Raw genomic sequence first — 23480 nt, forward strand, 5'->3', positions numbered from 1 at the left:
AAATATTTTTGTTCGGGAAGAACAGCGAAGATGTCTTGTGGATGGGAAACAATTTATCCGATTATTATCAACATCTGCCTCAACTTCAGGTATCGTCACTTTTATTAACATTGAGATATTGCAAGCATTTTTACTGTATTCTTTTCTAAACGAGTTATCCATCTGATTTTTGTGTATGTAATAATAGGAAGCGATCATGCATTGAAATGGGTTCACAGTCATAAGGGCCCGCTGAGGAAAACCCGAACTACCATGTGGCCCGTGACAAAAACTAGTTTGACACCCCTAGACACGCTGAAAATAAATCCCTATAACCTTTATCCAGATCGTCACCTTTGTTTAATTCTTGCTATTTTACAATGTCACAATGACTGCTTTGAAAAAGGTCATTCAAATTGTGAAGTAAGTGGTGGGCTAAAGCCTTTAATTTATATAACATTTAATACTCAGCAGAATTTATGGTATCATAAAATCCGGCTGTCAAGTCAAAAATGGTGTCTTAGTGTCTTGGAAGTAAATGTATTCGGCGCCCAAATTGACCGAAAAATGAGGAGCACAGCAAATTCGGGGAGCGAAGCGATCATTTGGTGGCCCGTTAAATGAGATAAGGAGAGAAAAGAGGAACAAAAGTCCTGCAGGGAAGAAGGTCAGGTGGAGGGTGAGGGAGCAGTCAATGATCACCAAAATGACATCCGTCTTTTTTTCTTTTCTTTTTTTGGTCGTACTCAGGACGACGTTGCTGCTCCAAAATAATCATTCATTGGTGTTTGTTTGTTTTTTTTTTTTTTTTTTTTCTTTATGTTATTAGTTTTTAATTCTTCTGGCATATAGTGTTGTTGGATGATACTTTTGGAGACCCTTAAATGGTAAAGATGCTGATGTAATTAATGTGTGCATGAGCCAACCTTGTGCAAGTTGAGCGAGTAAGGCGGAGGGTCCCAGGCCACCAAGGTTACATTCTTGTAAAGAGAACTGGTCTTGAAGTGGTGCTTTGGACTGACAATAACCTGTTGAGGACAGTGGACATGCTTTTGAAGTACCACATCAAACCGTTGGGGAGGGGACACACACACAAAAAGATTCAACTTATTACGGCAGCCCGCATAACACGAAAACACATAACACTTGGGAATTTCAATATCGACACAGAGCTGTTCTGTAAATTGTGTCATCCAGGTTTTTTTATTTTGTACAAAGCTTTGGTAAACATTGGTTTGTGCGTGTGTTGACAACAAAGAGCAACGCAATTTTATTGGTCGAGGTCGAAGTGTGCTATCGCAGGGTTGTTGCAGTCATGTCACACTACCCGGACGATATCCCCCCCCCCCCCCCCCCCCCAAAAAAAAAAACAAATCTAACATGCTAGACTTTTCCAAATCCAAATTCATGATGCGTTCCTCGCCAGGATATCAACCTCATCGTTACTATTCATGTTCTCACCTTTGAGTTGATGACGCGTATGGTGGTCTTGTTGCCCACGTCTTTCTCGTAACCCTCAGTGGGCGCCGCGTTGAGCCTCATCACAGCGTCGTGAGCATCTGAAATCACACACGTCGGCAATCGCGTGAACTGACAAACTGCTGCTTTTGTTGTCGTCGTTGTTTTTACCCGTGACGATGACTAGAAGATTCATTTAAAAAAAAGAAGAATATCATTAATCCTAATTGTATTTTTCTTTAGATTTAATTTAATACAATAAAAAAATGAATAATAAATGTATACATATGAATTTAACAATGAATATGAAAGGTATTATGGACGATAAATTAACAAAAATGTGACCATTTGATTATTTTAGCTTAAACTTTTATTCGTGGGCCTTCTAAAATTCAAACATACATATACTTATGAATACATATTATTAACCTTTAATAATTGTAAGTAAATACATTAATCATCAAAGCCAAAAATAACAAAATACATATGACTGTATCAATAAATATTTTTAAAAAATTAAGATAGTCATGTATACGTGTATTTCATTATTGAAGCCCAGAAATGAAATAAGAAAAATAAACAAGGACTCCCGTAAAATACAATACACTGCAATGCATTACTGCCACCGTGTGGTCAACACAATTGACTGCAGCTTCAGATATTCTAAATAATAACAACAACAACGCACCCCTTATCCAGATCATTACCAAAACGGATGTTATTATACTAACATTAAACTAACTAATATAAAAAATATCCAGCTCAACGAACGAAACAAAATAAGTTGCCCCAAGTGAGTGTTTGAACGTGAGAACAACTTGCTGTGGATCTGAAGCTGCTGAGCCTTGTGATGTCCACGCGGTGGCAGTAAAGCTCCTTTGCACAATGCACCGTGAAGCTCGTGAATTGTCCACCCTTCAAGCAACACAATCGAATAGAGCGTGTAGAAGAAGTCCGTAGTATGTACAACGCGTTTACATTTCATAAGCACGCATTTCCTCAGCCTGAGGCCACACCATTTTAAACCCACAAGCACAATAATAAGCACGTTGGTAAATGAATACCTCTGACGGTGCCAAACAAAAAAACAAACAAACAAAACAAAACAAAAGTATTGTTATCAATGCAAAGGCAACATTTTAGCATGCAACTAGTGGGTTGGATCCCGACGCTTGAATTAAGTTTATTTATATAAAAAAAAAAATGAAAGTAGGATAAAAGTTAAATTAATTCAAGTCGAGTCAAATCAAGACTTATGGCAAGATGATGAATATGCGTCTGCTCTTTGGCATTGGGAAGCACGCACGAGTTGTCAATGAAGAAAGAAGCACCTACAATTTCAAAAAAAAAAATATATATATATATATATATATATATTTGACTGCTTTTAGACTTTTAACAGTTGGCCCATGCGTGCATGTGTGTGTGATACCAACTTCCTGTGTTTGTGAGCAAGTGCGCTTTTTACTGTTAACAACAATATTAAATCAGTGTTAGGGAGTACGTAATCACATCTAATGAGATTAAGTAATTGAATAACATTTTTTTTTTAATATCATAATCTATTACATTACTGGGAGAAAATGTGTCATTCAATGACAGTTGCTTTTGGAAATTTCCATTACAATTTTTGTTACATTTCATTAAGAGCTGCAAAAGCTCAGCTATTTTTTTTCCATATCACTTCCCCCATCTAAAGATAATAAAACAATACACAGGTGTATTTTTTAAAAAAATATATATGACAAAAATAGATATATAATCTACTATTATTATTATCAGCAGCATCATATAATATCATATATCTATAATACTGGCCAAGGAGCTTACACTGAAGGAGCGGCATAATGCCCATTGAATGTTCAATTCTTTACTTTCTATTTCATGATGTCATGACTATGTTTTTATAAGGACGCGCTATTTGATTTTTGTATATATTGTGCGTCACTCAGAAGGGTAGCTCTCCGACATTTGTCGTCCTTCAAAGCATCAATGTCAGCTTTACAGTCGCCACGTCTACCGCAACATGTACTGCGGGCGGGGGGGGGGGGGGGTAATTACAGCTAGAGCGGACGTCTCTTATCTATTCAGAGATATATAAGATAGATCATTTCATCAACAACGGTTAATGAATGCATGATATATTTGACATCACACAGGTGTCGACTTTCCGGGTCTTTCAAGGACTTTTTTCAATGCAGAGCCGCCAGAATCGATCAAGTGCAAGAAGTCTTCATGCTGGTGACGTTAGCAGAAACATGTATAATGTATTCAGGAATAAGATTCAAAGAGGCTCATTGTGATGTAAAGACACCTGATGGGTTGCCAGAAGGGGGGCTTGGTGAGGGGGGGGGGGGGGGGGGGGTTGCCCCCCCTTTATTTTTCTGAGTGAGCCATCTGTCATGGATTTCACTCTCTCCACACTTTTCCTCAAGGCTGCCAAGCTCCCCCATCTACCAACCAGAGTGTGGACACATTCCGAAGGTGTGCGCAACCCAAGCACGTTGGCAAATTGGACTATTTGCACATTTTTTTTTAGTGAACCTACCGTTATTTGCCGGAAAAACTATTGAGGTTTGTGTAAAGTGCGAGAGCACACGTTTGTTAGCCCATGTGTGATGTCACATCAGTTTGGGTTATTTAGGCTAGTGCGCCCGCCAATACTGCATCCAGTCGTTTATGTAACATTGGTTCACGACTGTGTACATGCTAGATGCGTGGTGCGGCAGGGCTCGCTCCCTAACGCTGCGGTTTGCAGTGGCCTCGGAGTACGCTGCGTCATGCTGAGCGCTGTCGCTCATAAACCGTCCCTCTCACGTAGCAGACTACAGCATACCAAATATTTGAAACGGCTCACGAGCGTGCTCACTTTCCCGCACGTCAGCAAATCGCCGCCGCTTCCTGTTAGCCGTCGACCGCAGCGACAGACACGACAACTACGTGACAACTCGCCGTACGTACATCCTCCCCTTACACCGCAGCCAATGTCTTTTTTTTTTTTTTTTTTTGGCGACGAATCTTCGATGCGTGCGTGCAGCTCACATTCTCTCATTTCGCACGATTTGGACATAATGATGCATTGAAAGATATCAATGCCACAAGCCTCAATAATCATTTTAAAAAATACTACCGGTAATACATGTGCAGATATTGTACGTATTCAATTTTAAATCAATATATATTCTACAGTATATGATTAAAATGATGTAATGTTTTATTTCAATGGGGTGATCTCCAATCATATTTGCTAATATTTGTTGTTCCCACAGAGCAGAGAGAATTATGCTAAGATGTTGAAATACTGCACTAAAGGAATGAATGTTTTACGCTTCAGATCGACGGCAAGCATCGGCGCGTGATTTCGATGAGTTCACGTTCAAAGGTCTGAAGTGACGACTGAGGAATTTACATTGAGCGCACCACCAAACTGAACGATTCAATTTGCAGCTTTGTTTCGGTACGTCAAGTCATCTCGGCAATTCCTATGAAAATGTCAATGTCTACTTCCAGTGAAATATGGAATTGAATAATAAAATAATCATTCAGGAAGTGACCCCGCGTGTAAATCAAATCGAAGGAACGACAAGGAACGCTGCGTATGATCCAGCGAACGGTTTATCCAGCAGACTTGAGCATTAGCATTCACATTGGCAATTCCTAGGAGAATTTTTGTTCGCTTTGAAATTCAAGCAATTACCCAGAAAGTGAGCGACCTTGAACGCAACTGAAATTTCAGCAACCACAACAGACTCCACTGTGACATCACCTTAATTGATGGCAACTCTGCAATTCCTATGAGCATTTCAGTAGCGTGTTGGTAACTGAGTGATTATTTAGAAAGTGACCCCGGATTTGAGATACAGAAACAAGTGATGCAAGATACCGCGTCCGATCCAGCGGACGTTTTATCCAGCAGATCGACTCCGCATTCACATGCAATTCCGATGAGATTGTTAGCTCGTGTGTTTCAAATTCAAGCAATTATTCAGCAAGTGACACCAAACTAAAGCGACTGCAAGACGACTCACCGATCTCTCTGCCCAGTCCCGATCGTAGTATGGAGCCAGCGGAGGAGACCACGGCGCAGGTCCTGAAGCTGCTCCCGCCCCGAGACCTGTGCAGCTGCTCCAATGGGAGAAAGGGCACCAGGCGGGCCCATCGCAATGAGGAGAACGGCTCCTCCGACCCGTCTACCGTGCTCAGCGGGGCCCGAGTCTTCATCTGACACAGCAGCTCCTTGGCACTTTGAGAGGCCCGGCGGGGCCCCTTGTAGGCCACGTGATGGCTGTTGGCATTCAAGAACCCTTTCTGGACCTGCTGCAGCCAAGGGTCCAGCATGTCGGCGGACAAGCGGCCCTGCCACAGGTGCTTCAACACTGACGGCGACTTGGAGAAGTCGGAGGAGGCATCGGCGGCCCTCCTGACACCTTCGGTCTTGGTTTCGTTCCCCTTTTCTTCATCTGCACTCTCTCGCTCATCTTCCCCTTCTCCTTCACGGGGCTTTGAGCTGCTCGCACGGTTTTGATGTCCCGCAGTCTGGGAAGGCCCCTCGTGACTCTGGGCCACCGGGTCTGCGTGAGAGCCCACATCCTCTGTGCCGAAGGAAGACCAGGCCGCCAGAGTCTGCGGGTCCAGGTAGTCTTGGCGACTGCTCTCCTGGCTGCCGTGGGCCGCGCTGTTCACCTCCGAGCCGGTGCGAGGCTCCGTTACCGGCACATCTCCCGGCGAGGTCGCGGTCGAGCCGGAGGCCGCGACGCCGTTCTGCTGACGGGAGGCCTGGATGGAGGTCAGGCGGCGGGTATCGGGGGGCTGGGACAGCAGGGACCCGGCGGAGGTAAGCAACTCGTTGACGCGGGCGTCCAGGAAGTAGGAAAAAAGGGTGAGAAAGATGAGGCCCCAGGCCAGGATTCCCACCAGCGCGAGCCTCCGCCACTGCCTCATGCTGGACTTCATTCCTAAACGGGGTTGACTGACAACAAAGCTCTGCAGCTGAAGCGGGAGAGAGGAGAGGGGGCGGGGGAGGGCGGGGGTCAGCCCAGATGTCAGCCTGGAGGAGAAAGCAGGAGCAGAAGGAAAGAAGATCTGCTCTGGTACGTCCGCATTGTGACTTCAACTCACCTCAGAGGAAGATTCTAGTTCATCACACAACGAGATCCTGCAAACAAAAGTGGAACTAATGAGTACCCAAAAAAAAAAATGGATTCAAATGTCAAAAGAATATCATTAAGTAATTGCAGTTAACTGGTAATTAACTGCTAAATACCAGACAGTTGAAGTTCATGAAAAAAAGCCTCGATTGCCAAACGGTGCGTGTTTCTAATCCCAGAAAATTGGAGATACATGATTATTTATGGCCCCTGACAAAGACAACCATTCCCCATGGCTTGCGTGCCTCAAATTGACTTTCCTCCGTCATTCCTACGAGGAAAAAGAATCTCGCACCCGTCAAAAATAAATACAGTCTTCCGCGTCGCCTGCTGAGAGCCGCAAATGATCATTTGCTGTTCGATGGGCTGCCAACGTTAAAGGGTGCCAAGCCGCCAGGAGGGTGGAGAGGAGGTGCGAACGCATGCATGTGACATGTGGGGCGCAGGAAAATGGAAAATGGCCTCAGCAAATTGGGGTAAAGGTGAAAACCTCTCTTTCTTAGCATCGGAATCGGCTGCCGCTGTTCTTTACTTCCCAATAAAAGCACGACCACGGGACACCTTCCCACAAATTATATTATGAGTGCTCCAAGTATATGCTGAATCATCACGAACGTATTATGTTCCAAACATCAAGAAACGATGAAAAGGAGTTTTAATGTAGAAAATAGGTAGGAAGTGACTTTTCGACCATATTCTAATTTATTGAGATGTACCCTGTAATGTGGCGAGCATTTAAAGAAGGCATTTTGCTTTTTTTTTTTTTTTTCTTCCTCAATCTGAAACTGCTCCCAGGTGTCCAAATAAAATATTTGAGTTTAAGTTGAAGCTTTTAATGATGGCAAAACTTTGCATTGTGGAAACAAAATAATCCAATGTTAATTGGTTATAATTGTAAATAAATCATTGTAAAAGTCTTTTCAATTGAGTTGGAATATGAGCTTCTACTGTAGCCAGTCAAGGAAGTGGGTGAGCGAAGCTTTAAATACACATCGCAGCACCGCAACCTACTCAGCCAAACCAAATTAGAAAAATATGGCCTCTTAATGTGACATAGGCTTTTCTCAGGGGATGGGGGGGTGGCGGTCTTGTCAGTGAAACCTCTCGTAATTACAGCTTCCTGTCGGTCCTGCCAGGACTTGCAGAGTACAGCAAAAACGATCCCAAGTGTCGCTGACATAAACCAAACCCCCCCCCCCCCCCCCGAACCTCCCCGACCCCCTTTTAACCCTCCACATCCAGGTCCACATCCGCTCGCACGCCTCGAGCCCTCGGCCACACCGGCGGCCAAAGCTCAGGCGCTGAACTCGCTCAAGCGGGCCGAAGCGCAGAGATTCCAAAGACTCAAGACGCACATATCGAAAGTGACGTGCTTTGCAAAAGCCTCGGGGGGGGGGGGGGGGGTCGTTCGGCGAGCGTGCAACAACACAAGCGCGCTGACGGGAGAGGCGGGAGCGGAGGGCGGCCTTCTGCGAGGCTTGCCGCAAAACCATGGGGAAACACGGCAACAGTATGCAAAAATAAAAGCCCCGAAATGATGGGTTAGCCACCTTGAGAGCAAGACGAATGTATTTACGGAATTCGGCTTTTACATCATGTAAGTCAAACTAATGCTCACTGAGCTGCGTGTTCCGTTCTCTTCTCAAGATGCGTTTTTGGCTTCTTCTTATGTTGAGGGTTACGTTTTTTTGGGAGGACAAAATGTTCTATCATTACAGCTTACGAGGAATTACTTGAGGTCTTAGTGGAATTTGCTGAAGACGTGTCAAACAAATACGTTTATTGGATTTGCGAAGCTCAAACGGAGTCTTCGGTGAATCGGTTTTCTTTTTTGTTTTTTGTTTGGATCGCATCGAGCTTCATTTATCGAGCGCTTTTCGAACTATGGCAGGCAACTCGTAGTCCTTTCCATGAATTCAAATCAGTCCCCAATCCAGACAGACAGACAGACACATATACAAGTAAAAATAAAAAGAACGATGTCCTAATAATGTAATGAATTCAGAGCTGTGAGATCAACGTGCTAACTATTAGCTCACGATGCAATTGCAAGCTCAGCGAAACTGTGCCGTAAGTGGGACTACTCATCAGTCCACCGTCTGTTTGCGGTTCTATATTCAAGGGAGTCATTCCATCCATCCATCCATCCATCCATCCATTTTCTATACCGCGTATCCTGTGCAGCGCTACGGGGGGGGGCGGAACGGAGCCTCTCCCAGGTGGGGTACACCCCTGGACAGACCCATCAGTCAATCACAGGGTCAGGTTTACAGTCTAACATACAGGCGGGAGGACGTGGGACGACCCAGAGGGAAGTCCAGAATTGAATCGGGGGGGGGGGGGGGGGGGGGGAAATGTCATTCCGTACCGGTTCTCAATGTCAACGCAAGGGAGGATATCTAAGGGGGGCGGTCTTTCCATTGACGCTCACGAATGGACAGGCGGGTCCCCGAGCGGAGGCAAACCACAAAAGAAAAAAATCTTTTCCATGACTTGTTCCGGCAATGTTCTGTTCCGTGTAATCGTCGTCCTCATTACGCAGACGGGACGGCATCAGCCGCGTCAGAACAAGACCCTCTTTGCGTACCTAACCCCCGCAGATGATTGCGGGCTTGCATAATCGGCAAAACCACAGCACTTACGGCACCTGTGCCAGTTTTGTCACGCACGGTACTTTAAGGGACAATATCGGCAGTCCTACTTCAGGGACATGAAAAAAAGGTTGGGGCTTAAAGCATCCAATCACGACTCTCAGATAATGAGTGGATGTTTTGACTTGTACCAAGTGTGAGTGCTATTCAAAAAAATACCAAAAAAAAACTACTTGGGGTGTTTTTTTAAAGCACATTTAAATGTATCCTCAACTGCAGTTAAATACTTCACAAACAACAAAGCCATTTATTATTATTATTTTCAATTTTTTTTTGTGAGCTTTACACAGGGAAGGCTGGATTCGGGCCCGGGTCCCCAGAAGTGTTGAGGCCGATGTGCTAAACAGGCATCCGCCGCTAACGTTGCTATGTTTATATAGTACAGTATTCTAGTCCACAGTCTCCACTTTGCTGCAGTGCGCCTATTTCTGACGGTAAACTTTTATAAACCCAACGGGCTCCAATCCCACCCTCACACTGAAAACTGTTATTGGAATATTTTCAAGTTGTTCCTAACATTCACAGGGAACAACGCATGAATCTTAATGACAACATTCTGCCATGCGCTTGCTACGATTTGGTGATGATTCCGATCGAAGCCATCCTGTCTAAACTCGTAATATGGGTGCAGTCCAAATTTTACAGATGGTTGCGACAGCAGCTCGCTAACACCCTATCTGCTCCCCAGGTTGGTTCTAAGTCTTAAAGATATCGTCCGTCAAGACATTCAAAGTTTCCTTCTGCGCCGAGAAGCGACTCAATCGTCTTCCACTCATTTTCTAGGCAGTTCTGCTGAACCCCTTCGTATGGAAATATTTTCATATGTCCATTTGCCAAAACGTGTCTCCACGTGTTATGACTTTTCTGAGCAGTGCACCGAAGGTTGTGTCAGCGTGCCCTGAACATTTCTCAAACAGGCTCAGAGATTGTCCCAAGGTTTGGGATTTTCTTTCCGATTGCGCTGGTCCTCTTTAGGCTCTCAGGTGGGCTGGGGGCCCGCGCCGCCCGACTTTGGACGAAGGGCTGGGTACACCGCGGACGAGTTGCTAGCCCATTTCAGGACCCCGTATCGACGACAATTGACACTCACGTTCGTGCCTGTGAGCAATTCGCAGCCTTTAATTGACCTAACATGCAGAAAGCCCACACAAGCAAAGCGAGAACATGCTAACTCCACAAAGAACTGAAATTCGAACCGTCAACCTCAAGGATGAGGCAGACGAACCACTTGTTTACCGTGCTGCCCAATTCTAATACCGTTTCCCTCCAAAAAGTGCAATTGGCTTCAAACCTTAGCAGTTTTACAAAATCCCTTTCGCACACCACTGTGGATTTTATGCAATTTCTATACGCTTCAATACTGTCAAGTGACAGTACGATGCCCTTTATTTATTTTTTTCAAGCACTGCTTTCGAGCAACACAATTAGCCAGAAACTGGTTTCTGATGTTCAAGTTGTTTTCCCATCAGATTTGAACTCAAAAGATTTGACAGATCTACATCAATATCTAGTGTTTAATGTTTGCGATAAAAAAAAAAAAAAACCTGAGGAATCCAACAGCAATCCTGCTTGTTTCTACAAAGGGAACACGCCGTCCCTTCTTGTGCAGACTGCATAACCACACGAGTAAGCGTTGCGCTGACTAAAACACTGACCGATGCCTTTGTTCTTCATAAAGTATTGAAGACCCAAAGTGGAGCTTTTTTTTTTTGCCGGCATCTCCGAAAATAAAGTAAAGCTTCTACAGTCGCCTCTGAGCAGCGGAAGCGGGCGACAAACAAAACAGGTACTCCACGTTGCTGCGAGGCAGCAGCGTTACTGTGCACAAAAAACACCAGCGTAAATGAATGAACGTGTGTGACGGGACTTTTCCGGAGACTTTGAACACAACACAGAATTGGCGACAATTACACACAGTCTGTGCTCCATGCAGGTGCGTCGACAATCTACAATCTGAGCAAGATGAATCAAATCCTCCAAATATGCCCTTGACAAGGACAATTACGTTTACTTAAGTAACAGTATTTGGCCAACTATTGCTACGATATAGGACTGCAACTGGAGATTATTTCAATAATCGATTCATCTGTCTGATTTTTTTTTTTTTTTTTTTTAATTAAAGGCTGAATTGAATTAAAAAAGCACATTATACGCGCGCACACACACGATGGACCTAGCCTGGCATGTGAGTAAGCGCCTAGCTTCATGACTGTATTTTTGTAACGTGCCACCAGTGGGAAGATGCGAGAAAGTACACAAGATCGGATTAAGCTTCTCTTCGTTGTTCGCACGTCGATTTGCATCGCTTGGCACCGCGCGCGCGCCTTTGCCAAGAATCGTACTTGGAGGGTGGGATGCACCTCCATGACGCGACGCGCACAAAACAGAAAGGAATGATTTGAAACCGCCGAGTGACCTCATTCCCAGCAAGTACGGGCCCGCTGGTCTTCAGACCCGTTGGATCTGGCACCGCTTCCCGCGCTCCGGATTGTGTAACGGCTACTTTGTTTGCCTTCGAGCACGCTGACAAGAACTTATGTTCAGGGTCATGATCACACGTTGGCTCAATGAATATATTAAGCGCATGTGACCGCTGTTGCCGGGCATAAAAGGAAACGAAAGGATGAAATTGAGGAGTGGGGATGGGCATGACAGTCGATTTCCTTGATGGAACGATGATAGGAATTCTGTCGATTGTGTGAAATCTTTAAAAAGCTTTGAGTGTTTCGTCATTAAAACAACTTGAGATATTCTTTAAATATATATGATTTCGTCAGCACTGCGAATCAAGTTTGCCTTTACCTCGAGTCACCGAACCCAACCCTAACCTGTGCACAAAGACTCTAGGTAACTTCCACTAACAGCCCAGGCTAAACGTAGCTCCTCCCCGACATACAAAGACGTTACGTCTCTCAAGTCGCCGTATATGTTGGGTCTCCTTGACAACAATCACTACTTTGCTATTATCCAGGGCTTTGGCGCCACCTTGTGGAAATAGCACAAAATCAGTGAATAGCTGAGGATATGTTCCACACAAAAAACACCCAAAAAAAACCCCACACAAATAGGTCGATTATCGAACCGCAAATAGGCGAGGGCTCACCGTATTTTGATAAGTGAGTGGAAAAAGAATTGACACAATAAAGTACAACCGCGTGGCTGTAGATGATCACAATGTAGCCCACTCGGCATTCTTTATGTTGTTGTATGCGGTCGATGTTGGGCACAATCCTGGCATCTCCAAAATCACGATGCAGGTATTTTCAGGAAACAAACACGGGACGGGGCTCACGTCATCTTCCCAAAGTCTTTCTCAAAAAGGTTTTACAGCCACGAGTGATGGCAATAAAAAAAAAAAAAAATGTAAAAATAAAAAATGATGCGATGACTCAGCAGTGTCATCGGTGGAAATGAATCAAGACGCATTTGCGGTATCGCTGTGGGCTGAAGCGCTTCCTTCTGCACCCGACGAGCATTACACCTATATGTTTTTAACAAGAGCTTCACTTATATGTATTTAACCTATTTTCACTCTTTATTGTTAAAAAAAAAAAATGATATATCCAAACATTCAGACAGTTTAGCTTTCAAGCGAGTTAGATTTGTTCTCAAGCTTGTTAATACTGGAAATTGGTTAATATGTTAAATAATAATAATAATAATGGACGACACGGGGACAGATCAATAGTATTGATTTATGAAAAACAAAATGTGAAATTGACCATTTGTACATACGATGCAGTACGTACGATAAAAACTGGTTGGAGAAATCAATCGGCTTTGTCAACACTCTTTTTGAATTACATTGAATTTATGAGGTTAAAAAAATGAAATAAAAGTCTCCCAAAGATCTTCACAAAGAAATAAATCATGACGATTTTCCATCCGTCCTTTTTCCATCCATTCGTCACGCCACGCCATCAAGTGACTATTGCTAAAACTAGAATAGAACTATACATTCCATAATTATCACAGGCTTATCGCGTACCGTGCTCGTGCTCAAGGCAATACAAACAGCTGCACATTTCTCTTCCCATACAGAAGAAATATTTGGATAAAATTGCAATCGGCGCGGGGGATGCTGAAACATGAAGGAGGACATCAAAGCGTACTTTTCAAAGCTCAGGACTCGCTGCGGCTACATTGACTGCAGCGCTCTCATCCTTTAATGAACCCCGAGAAAGAAATTCTAGTCCGCGTTGGTTTGCCAAGGCAACGGGAGTTTTGTTATTACCGCAGAGTATAAAAACAACTTCGCTTTTTTTTTTTTTTTGCGGCCATTCCGGAGAGGCCGCTGTAGTTCATCGTTGCGACGAACCAAGTGTCCATTTTAATCATTTCCTACGCCAGCTAGTTCAGAGTTCAGTTGACTGTGCCAAAAATGGAACTAGTTCAGTTCATAGTGCTATCATTGAAAATGTTCAACTCAAGCTTTCAGCCTTCAATTTCAAAAACAGGAGGAAAACCTTGTTGCTTGTTTGAAAATGAGGAATTAATACAAAAACAGGACTTGTGTCCTTAATGTGCAAACAAAAACACAACAACAACAGTACGAGAGGAACAATGGCGAAAGAACATCGATAACTTTGCTTTCCTCGCAGCTCTTGCTGACTAAATTAACAAAATAATTCGTCTATGTTTATGTTACAAAACATATGACAGTGTGAGTTTAATACAATGATAATTTTCCTAGGGCAATTTATTTATATAGTTATTTACAACTGTGTGCTGTCCGTATTACAAAAGAACACACGCCCTCCCATTTACGCAGTGTCCCTGAACGTACCTCGCCTTCTCAAGCACCCGCGACGTGGCCGCGCCGGATCGGTTGCCACATCCGGCGTTTATCCGCCGACATACGAAGGCTCGTATATCGTGCGCTCGGACGGGTTTGCCCTGGCAAGTCCCGAACAAAACGTGGCACTCTCGAACGAACGCGCATTTACGTTCAAAAAATGCTCACAGACGCCAGAATGAGCGCGTTCTCTATAACGTTAATCGGCTTTCAACACGGCAACCAGCGCAAAAGGTGCAGCTGTGTCATGTCGGCTGCACGAGGCCGTGACAAAGCGCGCGTCACGTGAAACATTTCAAAAGGGACGTTTTAGTTTCTTTGTTTTGCGTCCTCTACCGAGCAAAGAACAAACGTGTCGAGTGCGTCAACGTACCCCCCCCCCCGGTTGGTGATGCCAGGGCTCGTGCCCACGATTTGGTCGCCAAATGTTTGGAGTAGGTACAACATGACGATGGCATTGCCATAGTTTCGATTGATGCATGTGATATTTGCAAAAACAACAAAACATGATTGTTTTTTTTCCCCCTGTGAACAAGATTGTCTCTTCCCCTGGGAGAACCAAGTCATTTGGAGCATTACCACAACCTTATGATCGGTATACATTTCTTAAAAAAAACACAAAAAACTGATTGCACAAGTGTACCAACCATCATATAAAAGTATTATTTATGATTATACACAGTATTTGAAGGGAAATAACAAATAAAAAAAGTTGAACCCCCTGGAACAATACGCAGTTCTGAACATTTAATTGGCATTCTTCCATGTAGCGCAAGTGCGAGCCTGCACCAAAGCACACTTTTAAGAACCTCTGCTCTTTGCTGTTGTTTTATACATTGCTCTTGTTCATGTGACCCCCAAAGTACATACATTTGTAAAATTGGGTTGGGGGGGGGGGGAAAAAAGAATCATCTCCCGACTAGATTAACGGGAAACAAACGTCATGCAGCAATAGAATTTATTATGACTGTATATTATTGTCGGTTAAATGTTTACGTTTAGGAACTTACTGTATTGTGCTGGCATGTTAAGTTTGCACTAAGTTGCTGATTTAATGTGGCTTCAATTACACTAATATTGAAGTTATTGCTTCATGTTAATGACATCATTGTGTAACTTGTGTGGTGTACATTACCAAGTAATGGGTACGGTTAAGATCATGCTTTTTTGTACTGTGGATAAGAGGTACTCCTGCCACATGGCAGCTGCTGAAACTAACTAAAAAGTTACTTTTTACTAACCTTGTTACTTTTTCAATGAAGCAATCAACAAAGTAACTACCATAGTTTCTCGTGTATAATACGCAATTTCCCCCCGAAAACAATTGTCAAGTCAATAGTTCGCATTATACATAGGTGTAGGGGCAAATGGAAAAGAAAACTCATTTTATGCCGCCATCTAGTGGTTACGAAAAAGCTGTACACTTTCATTACAAAATGCCACCGCCACCTAGTGGTTATAGAATATGTGTAGCCTACACTTTCATTCCAATATGACAAGGGTACGTATGACTGCATATACTGTATGTACAGTTGTGCTCATACGTTTACATACCCTGGCAGGATTTGTGAAATGTTTTTTTTAATTGATTATTTATTTGTATTTAATGTATTCATTTTTTTTTATATGACTGATGACTGAACAACAACCATCGTTAATTTCTTTATTGATATGCTTTGTTGAATAACAATGCTTGCGCATTTAATTTGAATCCCATTGAAATAAAATTAAATGCGTTTCGCCTCGTCCTTCATGTTTTCTGTAAAGAATTGTACCCAGCTTACAAATTCTGCCTGGGTAATAAAACACATGAGCACAACCGTGTGTTTTCTAATTTACTCAATAAAAGTAGGGCTGTACATTTCAAAATGAGAGCACGTAAATTAAAAAAAAGTATTACGTGTTCAAATCAAGTGCTTAACTTCAGAATCATTATTTGGAAAAAAACCAAACAAAATACACATGATATTTCAAGTTTTGATCATATGGGTAAAGAAAAATTAAGCATTGGTAAAATGCATTATACATAGGTAGAAGGGTTTTCCAGGGGGGAAAAAAAAGGTCAACTTCGGGGGAAATGACAGTAAATTACTTTTAAACTCAAGTAATCAGTAAAGTGACTTTTTCAAGGTAACTGTGGCAACACTGGCCCCGCCTTTCGCCCAAAGTCAGCTGGGATAGGCGCCAGCACCGTGAGGATAAGCAGTTCCGAGTGGACGGATGGATGTTCGGGGGGCTTTTTCTGATGCAATCGTGTTTCTTACCCCTTATCTTCCTTTTTCGACACCTCCATTGTTCAAAACTACTCAATCAAAATGTGCTGATGAGGAAAAAACAAAACAGGATCTATTTTCTTTGGACCGTGGAAGGATTAGACACGTAAAACAGAGTCCGCCAAGGTCAGACCAGGGAGCACAAACTCCATTACAAAGTGATCCCACTGAGGCAGATTAAGCCGCTTTCCTCCGATAACCGCAACACCGATTCCACCAGCAATGCAATGCAAAAGTCCATTTCTTCAAACGAGTGCTGTGAAACCCATTAATCCTGCTCTTAGGAGGCCAACTACACCCATTAACAAACCGCTCGAGTGTTGCAGGGAGGTGAGAACTTTCACAACTCCCACCTGGTTTATAGTTAGTCCCAGAAGTATTTGGACTATCTATGATTTGAAGTTTTTGCGCCACCCAAAAAAATCAACGTGGGATTGAATTGTAGGCGTTCAGATTTAATTAAGGCGGTTGTATGTGCCTCCGTTCTGAACGGATCAAAAGTAAATCTTCGCCATGTCATTTGAATGGTTCCTCGAGTCAGATTTAACACGCTCATGAATGAAAACCACTGGTAACATTCAGAACAGGAAAGCCTGTATTCATGTAATAATATGCATTTGTTACTGTAGTTGCTGTTTGCGTTTCGATTATTGCAGTTGTTCGAGGTAGGAATTGTAGACTAACGCCATCAATATTTGCCAACGGTATAATAATACGCGGCCCATGGACAGAAATGAAGTTGTCTAGCTTCCTGTAGCGTACAATTGGAGAACGGGAGTCTACCGGAACGGTACGCGTCGTTAAAGACGACATCTCCACGTAACATGAGAACATCTTTCATCCTGCGCAGTGGTTAGTTGTAAATTCATCCGAGAGACTATTTACACGCTGCTGTTTTGGTTAGCAACATATATTGCTGTTGATCGATCCCGCAACGAAAGAGAAAATAAACTGCTATATCGATATTTTGGCGTTATGATTGGAGGTGTCTTTGGAAAAATGTCTCCGCTTGTTCGTAACAGAGTGTTACTATAACACCAAATGTTATTCATTTGAGGTTTTATATTCCGGTATATGACAATCAATTAAAAATCAAAAGGAGTCGAGCAGAATTGATGCTAATTCCGCGTCGGTTTTGAATCCTCTCAGCTGGATGTGGCCTCTCCGCTTCCACGGTGGCTTCTATGTTCACCCTTGTTTTGTCCCGGGATCTTTCCAATTCCTTCTTTTGGACTTTTATTGCCATAAACTGAATAATCGTTGCGCAATTGGCCTTTTTTTTTTGCTGCAAAGATCAACGGCAACAAGCACACCGAGGTCACCGCGCCGCCAATTAGCGCCTCCGGTGAAGTGCTCGAGCTCCGCGTAATTGCAGGAGCAGAGGATGCGTTTCGTTTAGTCCTCGAGGGAACAATGTCCTTCTGACTTCTTCGAGCGGCAGACGCCGTTCATCCATCTACGTTCGGTGCTCGAGCAGGAGGGAGATTTCAGTCAAGGATGCAGCAGACAGCATGGGTCAGGAAAAAAGAAGAGCCACGCTAATGTTTGGAGAGTAACGTCCCCTTTCAAAAAGAGAAAATAAATCAGATGAAAAGACACAGGGAGAAAGAGAAAAGTTGAATCATCCCGACCTCGCAGAGCGCATCAGGGGACGTCGGCTCCCGACGCCAGCCTTTCACCGCGCCAGCGGCAAGGACTTACGCGGGAAATACGGCCGCGCGCCGCCTCGCGTCGTGGCCCATAAATCCCGCTAAGGGAGCGCGCGGACGTCCCCGGCGGGCCGGCGTTTGATACGAGCGGGGGGAGGAAGTCCACTGGGACTTCAACTCCACGCTCACTCCCGTTGTTGTGGCGACGTGGACGCAAATGAGCCGTTCTCCGGTCTCAACTCTTTGGGATTGTGGACACGGTGACCTCGCGGCCAAAAGTCAACGTTCCAAATGATTTTGAAGCTGTTATTTTCACCTCTTTTTTCACATGAAGCAGCGTAACTCCTTTCTGGTACTTTTAATTAAGTTCAGGTTAAGAGTTAGGGTTCAGAGTTTGACAAACGCAAGCAGAGGGAATGAAAGCAAAAAAAAAAAACCTTCACTCATTGCACACGCAAGTGGCCTTCTCCCCGCTAATGAGGCCGCTCAGTCTGTGACTAACTATCTTATCGGGTCATCACTGACTCCAATTTTACATTTCGTCAGTTACTACATTTCGAGCAGCGCTGCGTCGTGGCAGCCGGTCGGCCTTCAAAATCATCGGTCCTCTTCCGGCCGCTCATTTACCGTTTTCACCTCTCGAGCCATTTGTGCTTCGCAAGCCATTTTGCACATCTGCTGCACTAACAAGGGCTTGCGTCGTCGTGTTCGCCTCGTGCCAACTGGCACGTTTGTCCCACTCAGGCATGTACACGAAAATATGCCTTCCGGCGCATGCCTTTTTATTTATTTATTTTTTTTTTTTTGTCTGATTGTGCAAGGACAGATACGAACTATGAAAACGGGCTTCGGGCACATTTCGTAGTTGAACATCTTTAGATCAATTATTATTTTGCCAGCAAAAGCTCTTTCTCACCTTATGTTGTTTTATGATTTGAGGTGTCACAAAATGATTATATATTAGTGTCAAAGTCATTGCTGTGCCTGACATGGTTTTTGGTTTGTTTGTTTTTTTCACTAAATGCTCGTTTTCTACACTTTTTGGCCAGAAACCGGTGTCACAGGTGAAAGCAACCGACTGCTGATTACTACCTATTTCTTTTCTGGTTAAAGAAGAGAGTCTGCGCTTTCTTTTCGTATGTTCGGCGCTTATATGGTCACAGAACACAACATCCCGTGCGTCTTGAAAGGCCATTCAAAATGCTTTCAAACGGCTGCCAACATGGGAAACTGCTTTGAAAATGACTGGCCGTAAATGAGTTAAAAGTCAAGCCCGTTTGCAATTTTGTGGCGGCCTGGATCTGGCCTCCCCCCCGAGCCTTGAGTTGGACACCTCTCTTATATTAGACAAAAGAGCAGCTGCTCAAAACATTGACTTTCTACTCATGCGAGGTTACCAACTAAGTTACATCGCATCAAGTGCACATTTCATAAAGTGGCGTACAAAACACGATGCGAGTGTGTGTGTGTGTGTGTGTGTGTGTGTGCGTGCGTGCGTGCGTGCGTGCGTGTGTATTTTTAGTGGAATATCACATCCAGCACACGCCTCCTCCACAGCAAGACCATTTGATTCCCCACATACGTCTTGACAGCGCAGCACGATAAACCGCCAGTTTCCTGTAGGTGACAGACGTGCGAGCGCTTCAAAGCCAAGTCGCACACTTAAAAACACGCTGAACTACTGTTCGCTACACCTCTGAAAATGTTGATTTATTATTATTATTATTATATTCCACGAGTCGCATCCTCCGCAGGACGTTGCATCATTCAGATCCTCAAAAGGAAGTTCACTCATTTATTTCAACTATGACTGGTGAGGTTAAAATCTTGGCAGAGTCTTGTTCACTTTTATTTTCATGTTATTATGATTTTTTATTTATTTTTTTAAATAATGTACTTAGTGTTAACATGCTATTAGCATAAATGCCATGTGGCAATATTTCATTGATTTGCTAACTCCTGTTACTAAAATAAGGACTGGAATGGACCAAGTCACACTTTGAGTAGTTTAATATGAGTATTATCAGATTAACAGTGAAACAAATAAAAATAAAAGACAGAAATGTATTGGTTTTTTTTGTTTTAGAGAGAGAGTCTGGCAATCACCCCTTTGGAGTACATTAGTGTAGTTGTGCAAGGAACGAAAAGAAAAAGGAAAATGACATTTATAGGTTGACCGCTGAGCCTATTTGAATTCTGTTGCTAACCAAAACAGCAGTGTCTTCTGAAGCACTTACACAGCCCTGCAAATGAATTGAATGAATGGCAAATGACGGCAACGTATAATAGCAGTATTTCACCAAAGACGTCAAGGTGCAGACACTTCGGCCGGCTCTCTTCACATGGACATTTAACATTCACTGCCATTGACGGCTATAGAAGTCAAATATCCACGTTAACCGGAAGGCTGGCAGTGAATGAGTTTTAAGTTGTCTGCTGATCCCATCTGAACGCACATACAGAAGCACGTAAAACCAGATGCCAGGTTAAATCAAATGCGGTCTTACTGGACCCCGTCTACGGTTAAAAAGACTGCGCATAAAGAGGGCATCTAGTTTTATCCCCACGCAGTATGACAGTATATGTCCTTCATCCAACATAAACTGCAGTTAGTTAGCCCTTTGATCTGTATTTTATTCAAAGATAACACACGTACGTCATAACATAAACATGTTTGCGTATTGTGGCCAAGTTGTGTGAAGCGAAGTGCACGCGCAGATAACCAACGACAACGCTAACCCACGAGGAGGAATTCTTCCTTGGGGGGGTGGGGGGGGGTCAGCTTTGCATATGATCTAATATGTTTGAATTGCCCCAGCGTGCACGCTCGTCTGGTGGCACGCACGCGCTCCTCGTGTGGGAATGCAGCTTGGTGCGCGCAACCGGGACAAAGACCTCGTGCACGACATGCAATTCATTCAAACGTCGTTGTTGTTGTTTTGTGTGCGCGTGTGTTTTGTGTGTGTGCGGCCAGAGGCTCTCTTCCACACACGCACATGCAGCGAACGCGGCGCGTTTTGAATGGGAACAAGAGCCGGCGGATGTCGGAACAGAACAACAACAACAACAAAAAAAAAAACAAAAACGAAAAGACAAAAAAAACAGCTTACCTAAAAGGCGCTGCGGGGGGTGGGGGGCGGGTAGGGTTGGTTGCTGCTGCCGCGGCCGTCCGCTGGCGGCTCGGTTGTGCCACCGCAGGTGCCTGATGGTCCGCGTTGTCTGTCTGTCACATAGTTGCTGCTGGACCCGTTTTCTTTTCTCTGCCTTTTTTTTTTTTTTTTTTTTTGCATGCGCATCTGAGTGTGAGGGGCGGAGCGGCGGAGGAGCTGCACAAAGCTACAAACGAGGGGGGGCTGGCGAGACGGCGGTGGGTGTTAAAGCAGCCGGTGAGGAAAATATCAAAGAAAATCAACGTTGTTGTACTGCTGCGTCTTTTGGTAAAGAAATACAAAAATGGCTGGAAAAGACGTAATGTGCATGCCAGGGCTCTAGTTGGCACTGTCACTTTTTTTAAAGGTCATCAAAATCCTTTTTTTTCCTCCTGCTTGATGTCCAAATGAGTCTGTGACATTTTTTTATTTTTTATTTTTTTTCCAGTTTGACATGTATGCACTTTGTTGATTGCATGCAATAGCCTTTGAAAAGCTTGAAAAACGAGCGAATCAGAATTCCGCGTCGTCGTGACGTAGATTCGCTAATCATTTACGCAATTCAATTCCAATTCGTGTGACGCCGCGTCGCGCAGCAGCCGACCGCCGTCGCGCATACGCTGCATCGTTCGCAGCGGCCTGAAACAATGGCGAACGAAATGATAGTCGCGATTTGTGGACTTTTTGAGAACCGACGCTAACGATGACGCCACGTTTTCTTGCTGCCTGGTACCTTGTTGGCCGGCAGACGCTTTTCAATGAGCAAAAGTAGGTACTTGCAGGTACTACAAGGTGCTCTTTGTATTACCTGGTCGGCCAGGTTTGCCATATCGGTGAGGCAAATCGTCGCTGGTCGCTAATTGGTTGAGCCCCATTGCTAACATTTGATGCTACACAGCTAGAAATGACCAAATCAAGGACACATGCTAACGACTGCTTGCCCGGTTGCTGGGCATTCACTCGAGAAACTGCAGCGCTATACTTGTCCAGAGTCTCCACTTTGCTGCAGCAACCGATTTTTCTCGCTCTCGTCATTGCGGAATATCACATGGCCAACGCGGAAAATGGGATAGTTGGCTTCCTGTCACTGCTACGCTAACGAGCATAATTAAGATTGAGGACGGGATTGTTTGAGGCCAAACTTGCTAAAATGTTGTTTTCTTTGTAGCCGGTGTCTTCGGACAGAAGTTAAATATGTGTAATGTCATTTATTGATGCGAATACAATGATAGACCGAAACATCAACAAAGCCTAAACAGCGTCCGTTGTCATTGTTAGTGGCTCTTTGGCGACATGGTATGTTGAAAGAGGTTAAAGACATTGCCGATGTTTAAAGTTCCAATAGGTGCTTAGAAACCCATTCAGCATTCACCCGAGCGAGGAGGAAGTGCTTTTACCCGTCTTGTCCAATGCGGAAATCGGATTCATCTCCAATGAAGAAGTCGATGCAGGACAGCAGCGGTCTTCTCCGTCGTCGTCGTTGTTGTTGTCGTTCGTTACTTTTGTCTCATTTCAGCTGATGCAGCTCGGTTTTGTTTGGAATGACCAGGATGAATTACAATATTCACAGGCTCCAAAGATGATCGTGTTGTCGGTGCTGTGTTGAATTCCCCTGAATATTCTGTTTGAATTGTCTAAGTGGGTCAAAAAGAGGGTTGTTGTGTTGCCCGTCAGCTCTTGACAGGATCTGGCCATGAATGTATAGTAGGGCCCCGAACGTCCCAGCCTCTTTTCTTCAACAGAGCTTGGCAGCACACAAGATGGAAGACATGATTGAACTCTGAATTGACTCCAATTCGGGTCCGGTCGCACACAAGAAGTAAGCCCTCCGCCATCGGTGCCCCGACCCACCGCCCGCCGCCTGTTTTGTTTTCTCACGGCTCGCTTGTCACCTCCAAACATTTTCCTCGCCTCTTTTTCTCGATGTTCCCTTCGTCCCCCTTGTCAACCACCAACTTAGCGTTCTGGTTTTGCAATTTTAAATGAGTCGCTCTTCTTGTATTGCTGTACGTTCTGTACGATTCAGTGGCGTTAACTACTGATGTAGGCTTCATACCAGGAAAATGTTGTTGTTTTTTTTCGTTCCTGTTTTGCTTTAAACTGCCATGCGCGCACACACACACAAAGTCAATCTAATAAACAGTATAATAACACATTTTAAACCCTTTTAATATTTTTTACAAATAATAAAATGAATTGTATTTGAATGGAGGGTAATCCGTTGTTAATACCTCTATTTTGGAAGGATATATTTCAAATAATGAATCATGAAATGGAAATAACTGCATATCTGAAATGGCGTCGGCTTCTTTTTTGACAGCAAACAGGTTGAGAGCGAAAGCGAGCGCCGAATCATGTACTCCATCAATTCCGCACAAT

The 23480-nt window shown here is 43.9% G+C and overlaps 1 protein-coding gene across 4 annotated transcripts in view; it reads right to left on the bottom strand.

Moving 5' to 3' along the window:
* Nucleotides 1-21206, bottom strand: part of st6gal2a (ST6 beta-galactosamide alpha-2,6-sialyltranferase 2a) — a 35192-nt gene extending 13986 nt beyond the window's left edge. The window contains exons 1-5 of one of the 4 annotated variants that reach the window (XM_061691866.1): nucleotides 21063-21206; nucleotides 6556-6592; nucleotides 5466-6426; nucleotides 1441-1538; nucleotides 906-1007 (exon numbers count right to left, since the gene is read on the bottom strand). In XM_061691866.1, coding sequence (XP_061547850.1) covers nucleotides 906-1007; nucleotides 1441-1538; nucleotides 5466-6390 — 1125 coding nt within the window. In that variant the 5' untranslated portion in view covers nucleotides 6391-6426; nucleotides 6556-6592; nucleotides 21063-21206. Of the gene's footprint in view, nucleotides 1-905; nucleotides 1008-1440; nucleotides 1539-5465; nucleotides 6485-6555; nucleotides 6593-14021; nucleotides 15129-21062 lie in introns of those variants that run through there. The other 3 variants (XM_061691864.1, XM_061691867.1, XM_061691865.1) reach the window with 3 other exon arrangements.
* Nucleotides 21207-23480: the final 2274 nt, after the last annotated feature.

This window comes from Phycodurus eques, chromosome 12, assembly GCF_024500275.1.
Source record: "Phycodurus eques isolate BA_2022a chromosome 12, UOR_Pequ_1.1, whole genome shotgun sequence".
Taxonomy (NCBI): Eukaryota; Metazoa; Chordata; class Actinopteri; order Syngnathiformes; family Syngnathidae; genus Phycodurus; species Phycodurus eques.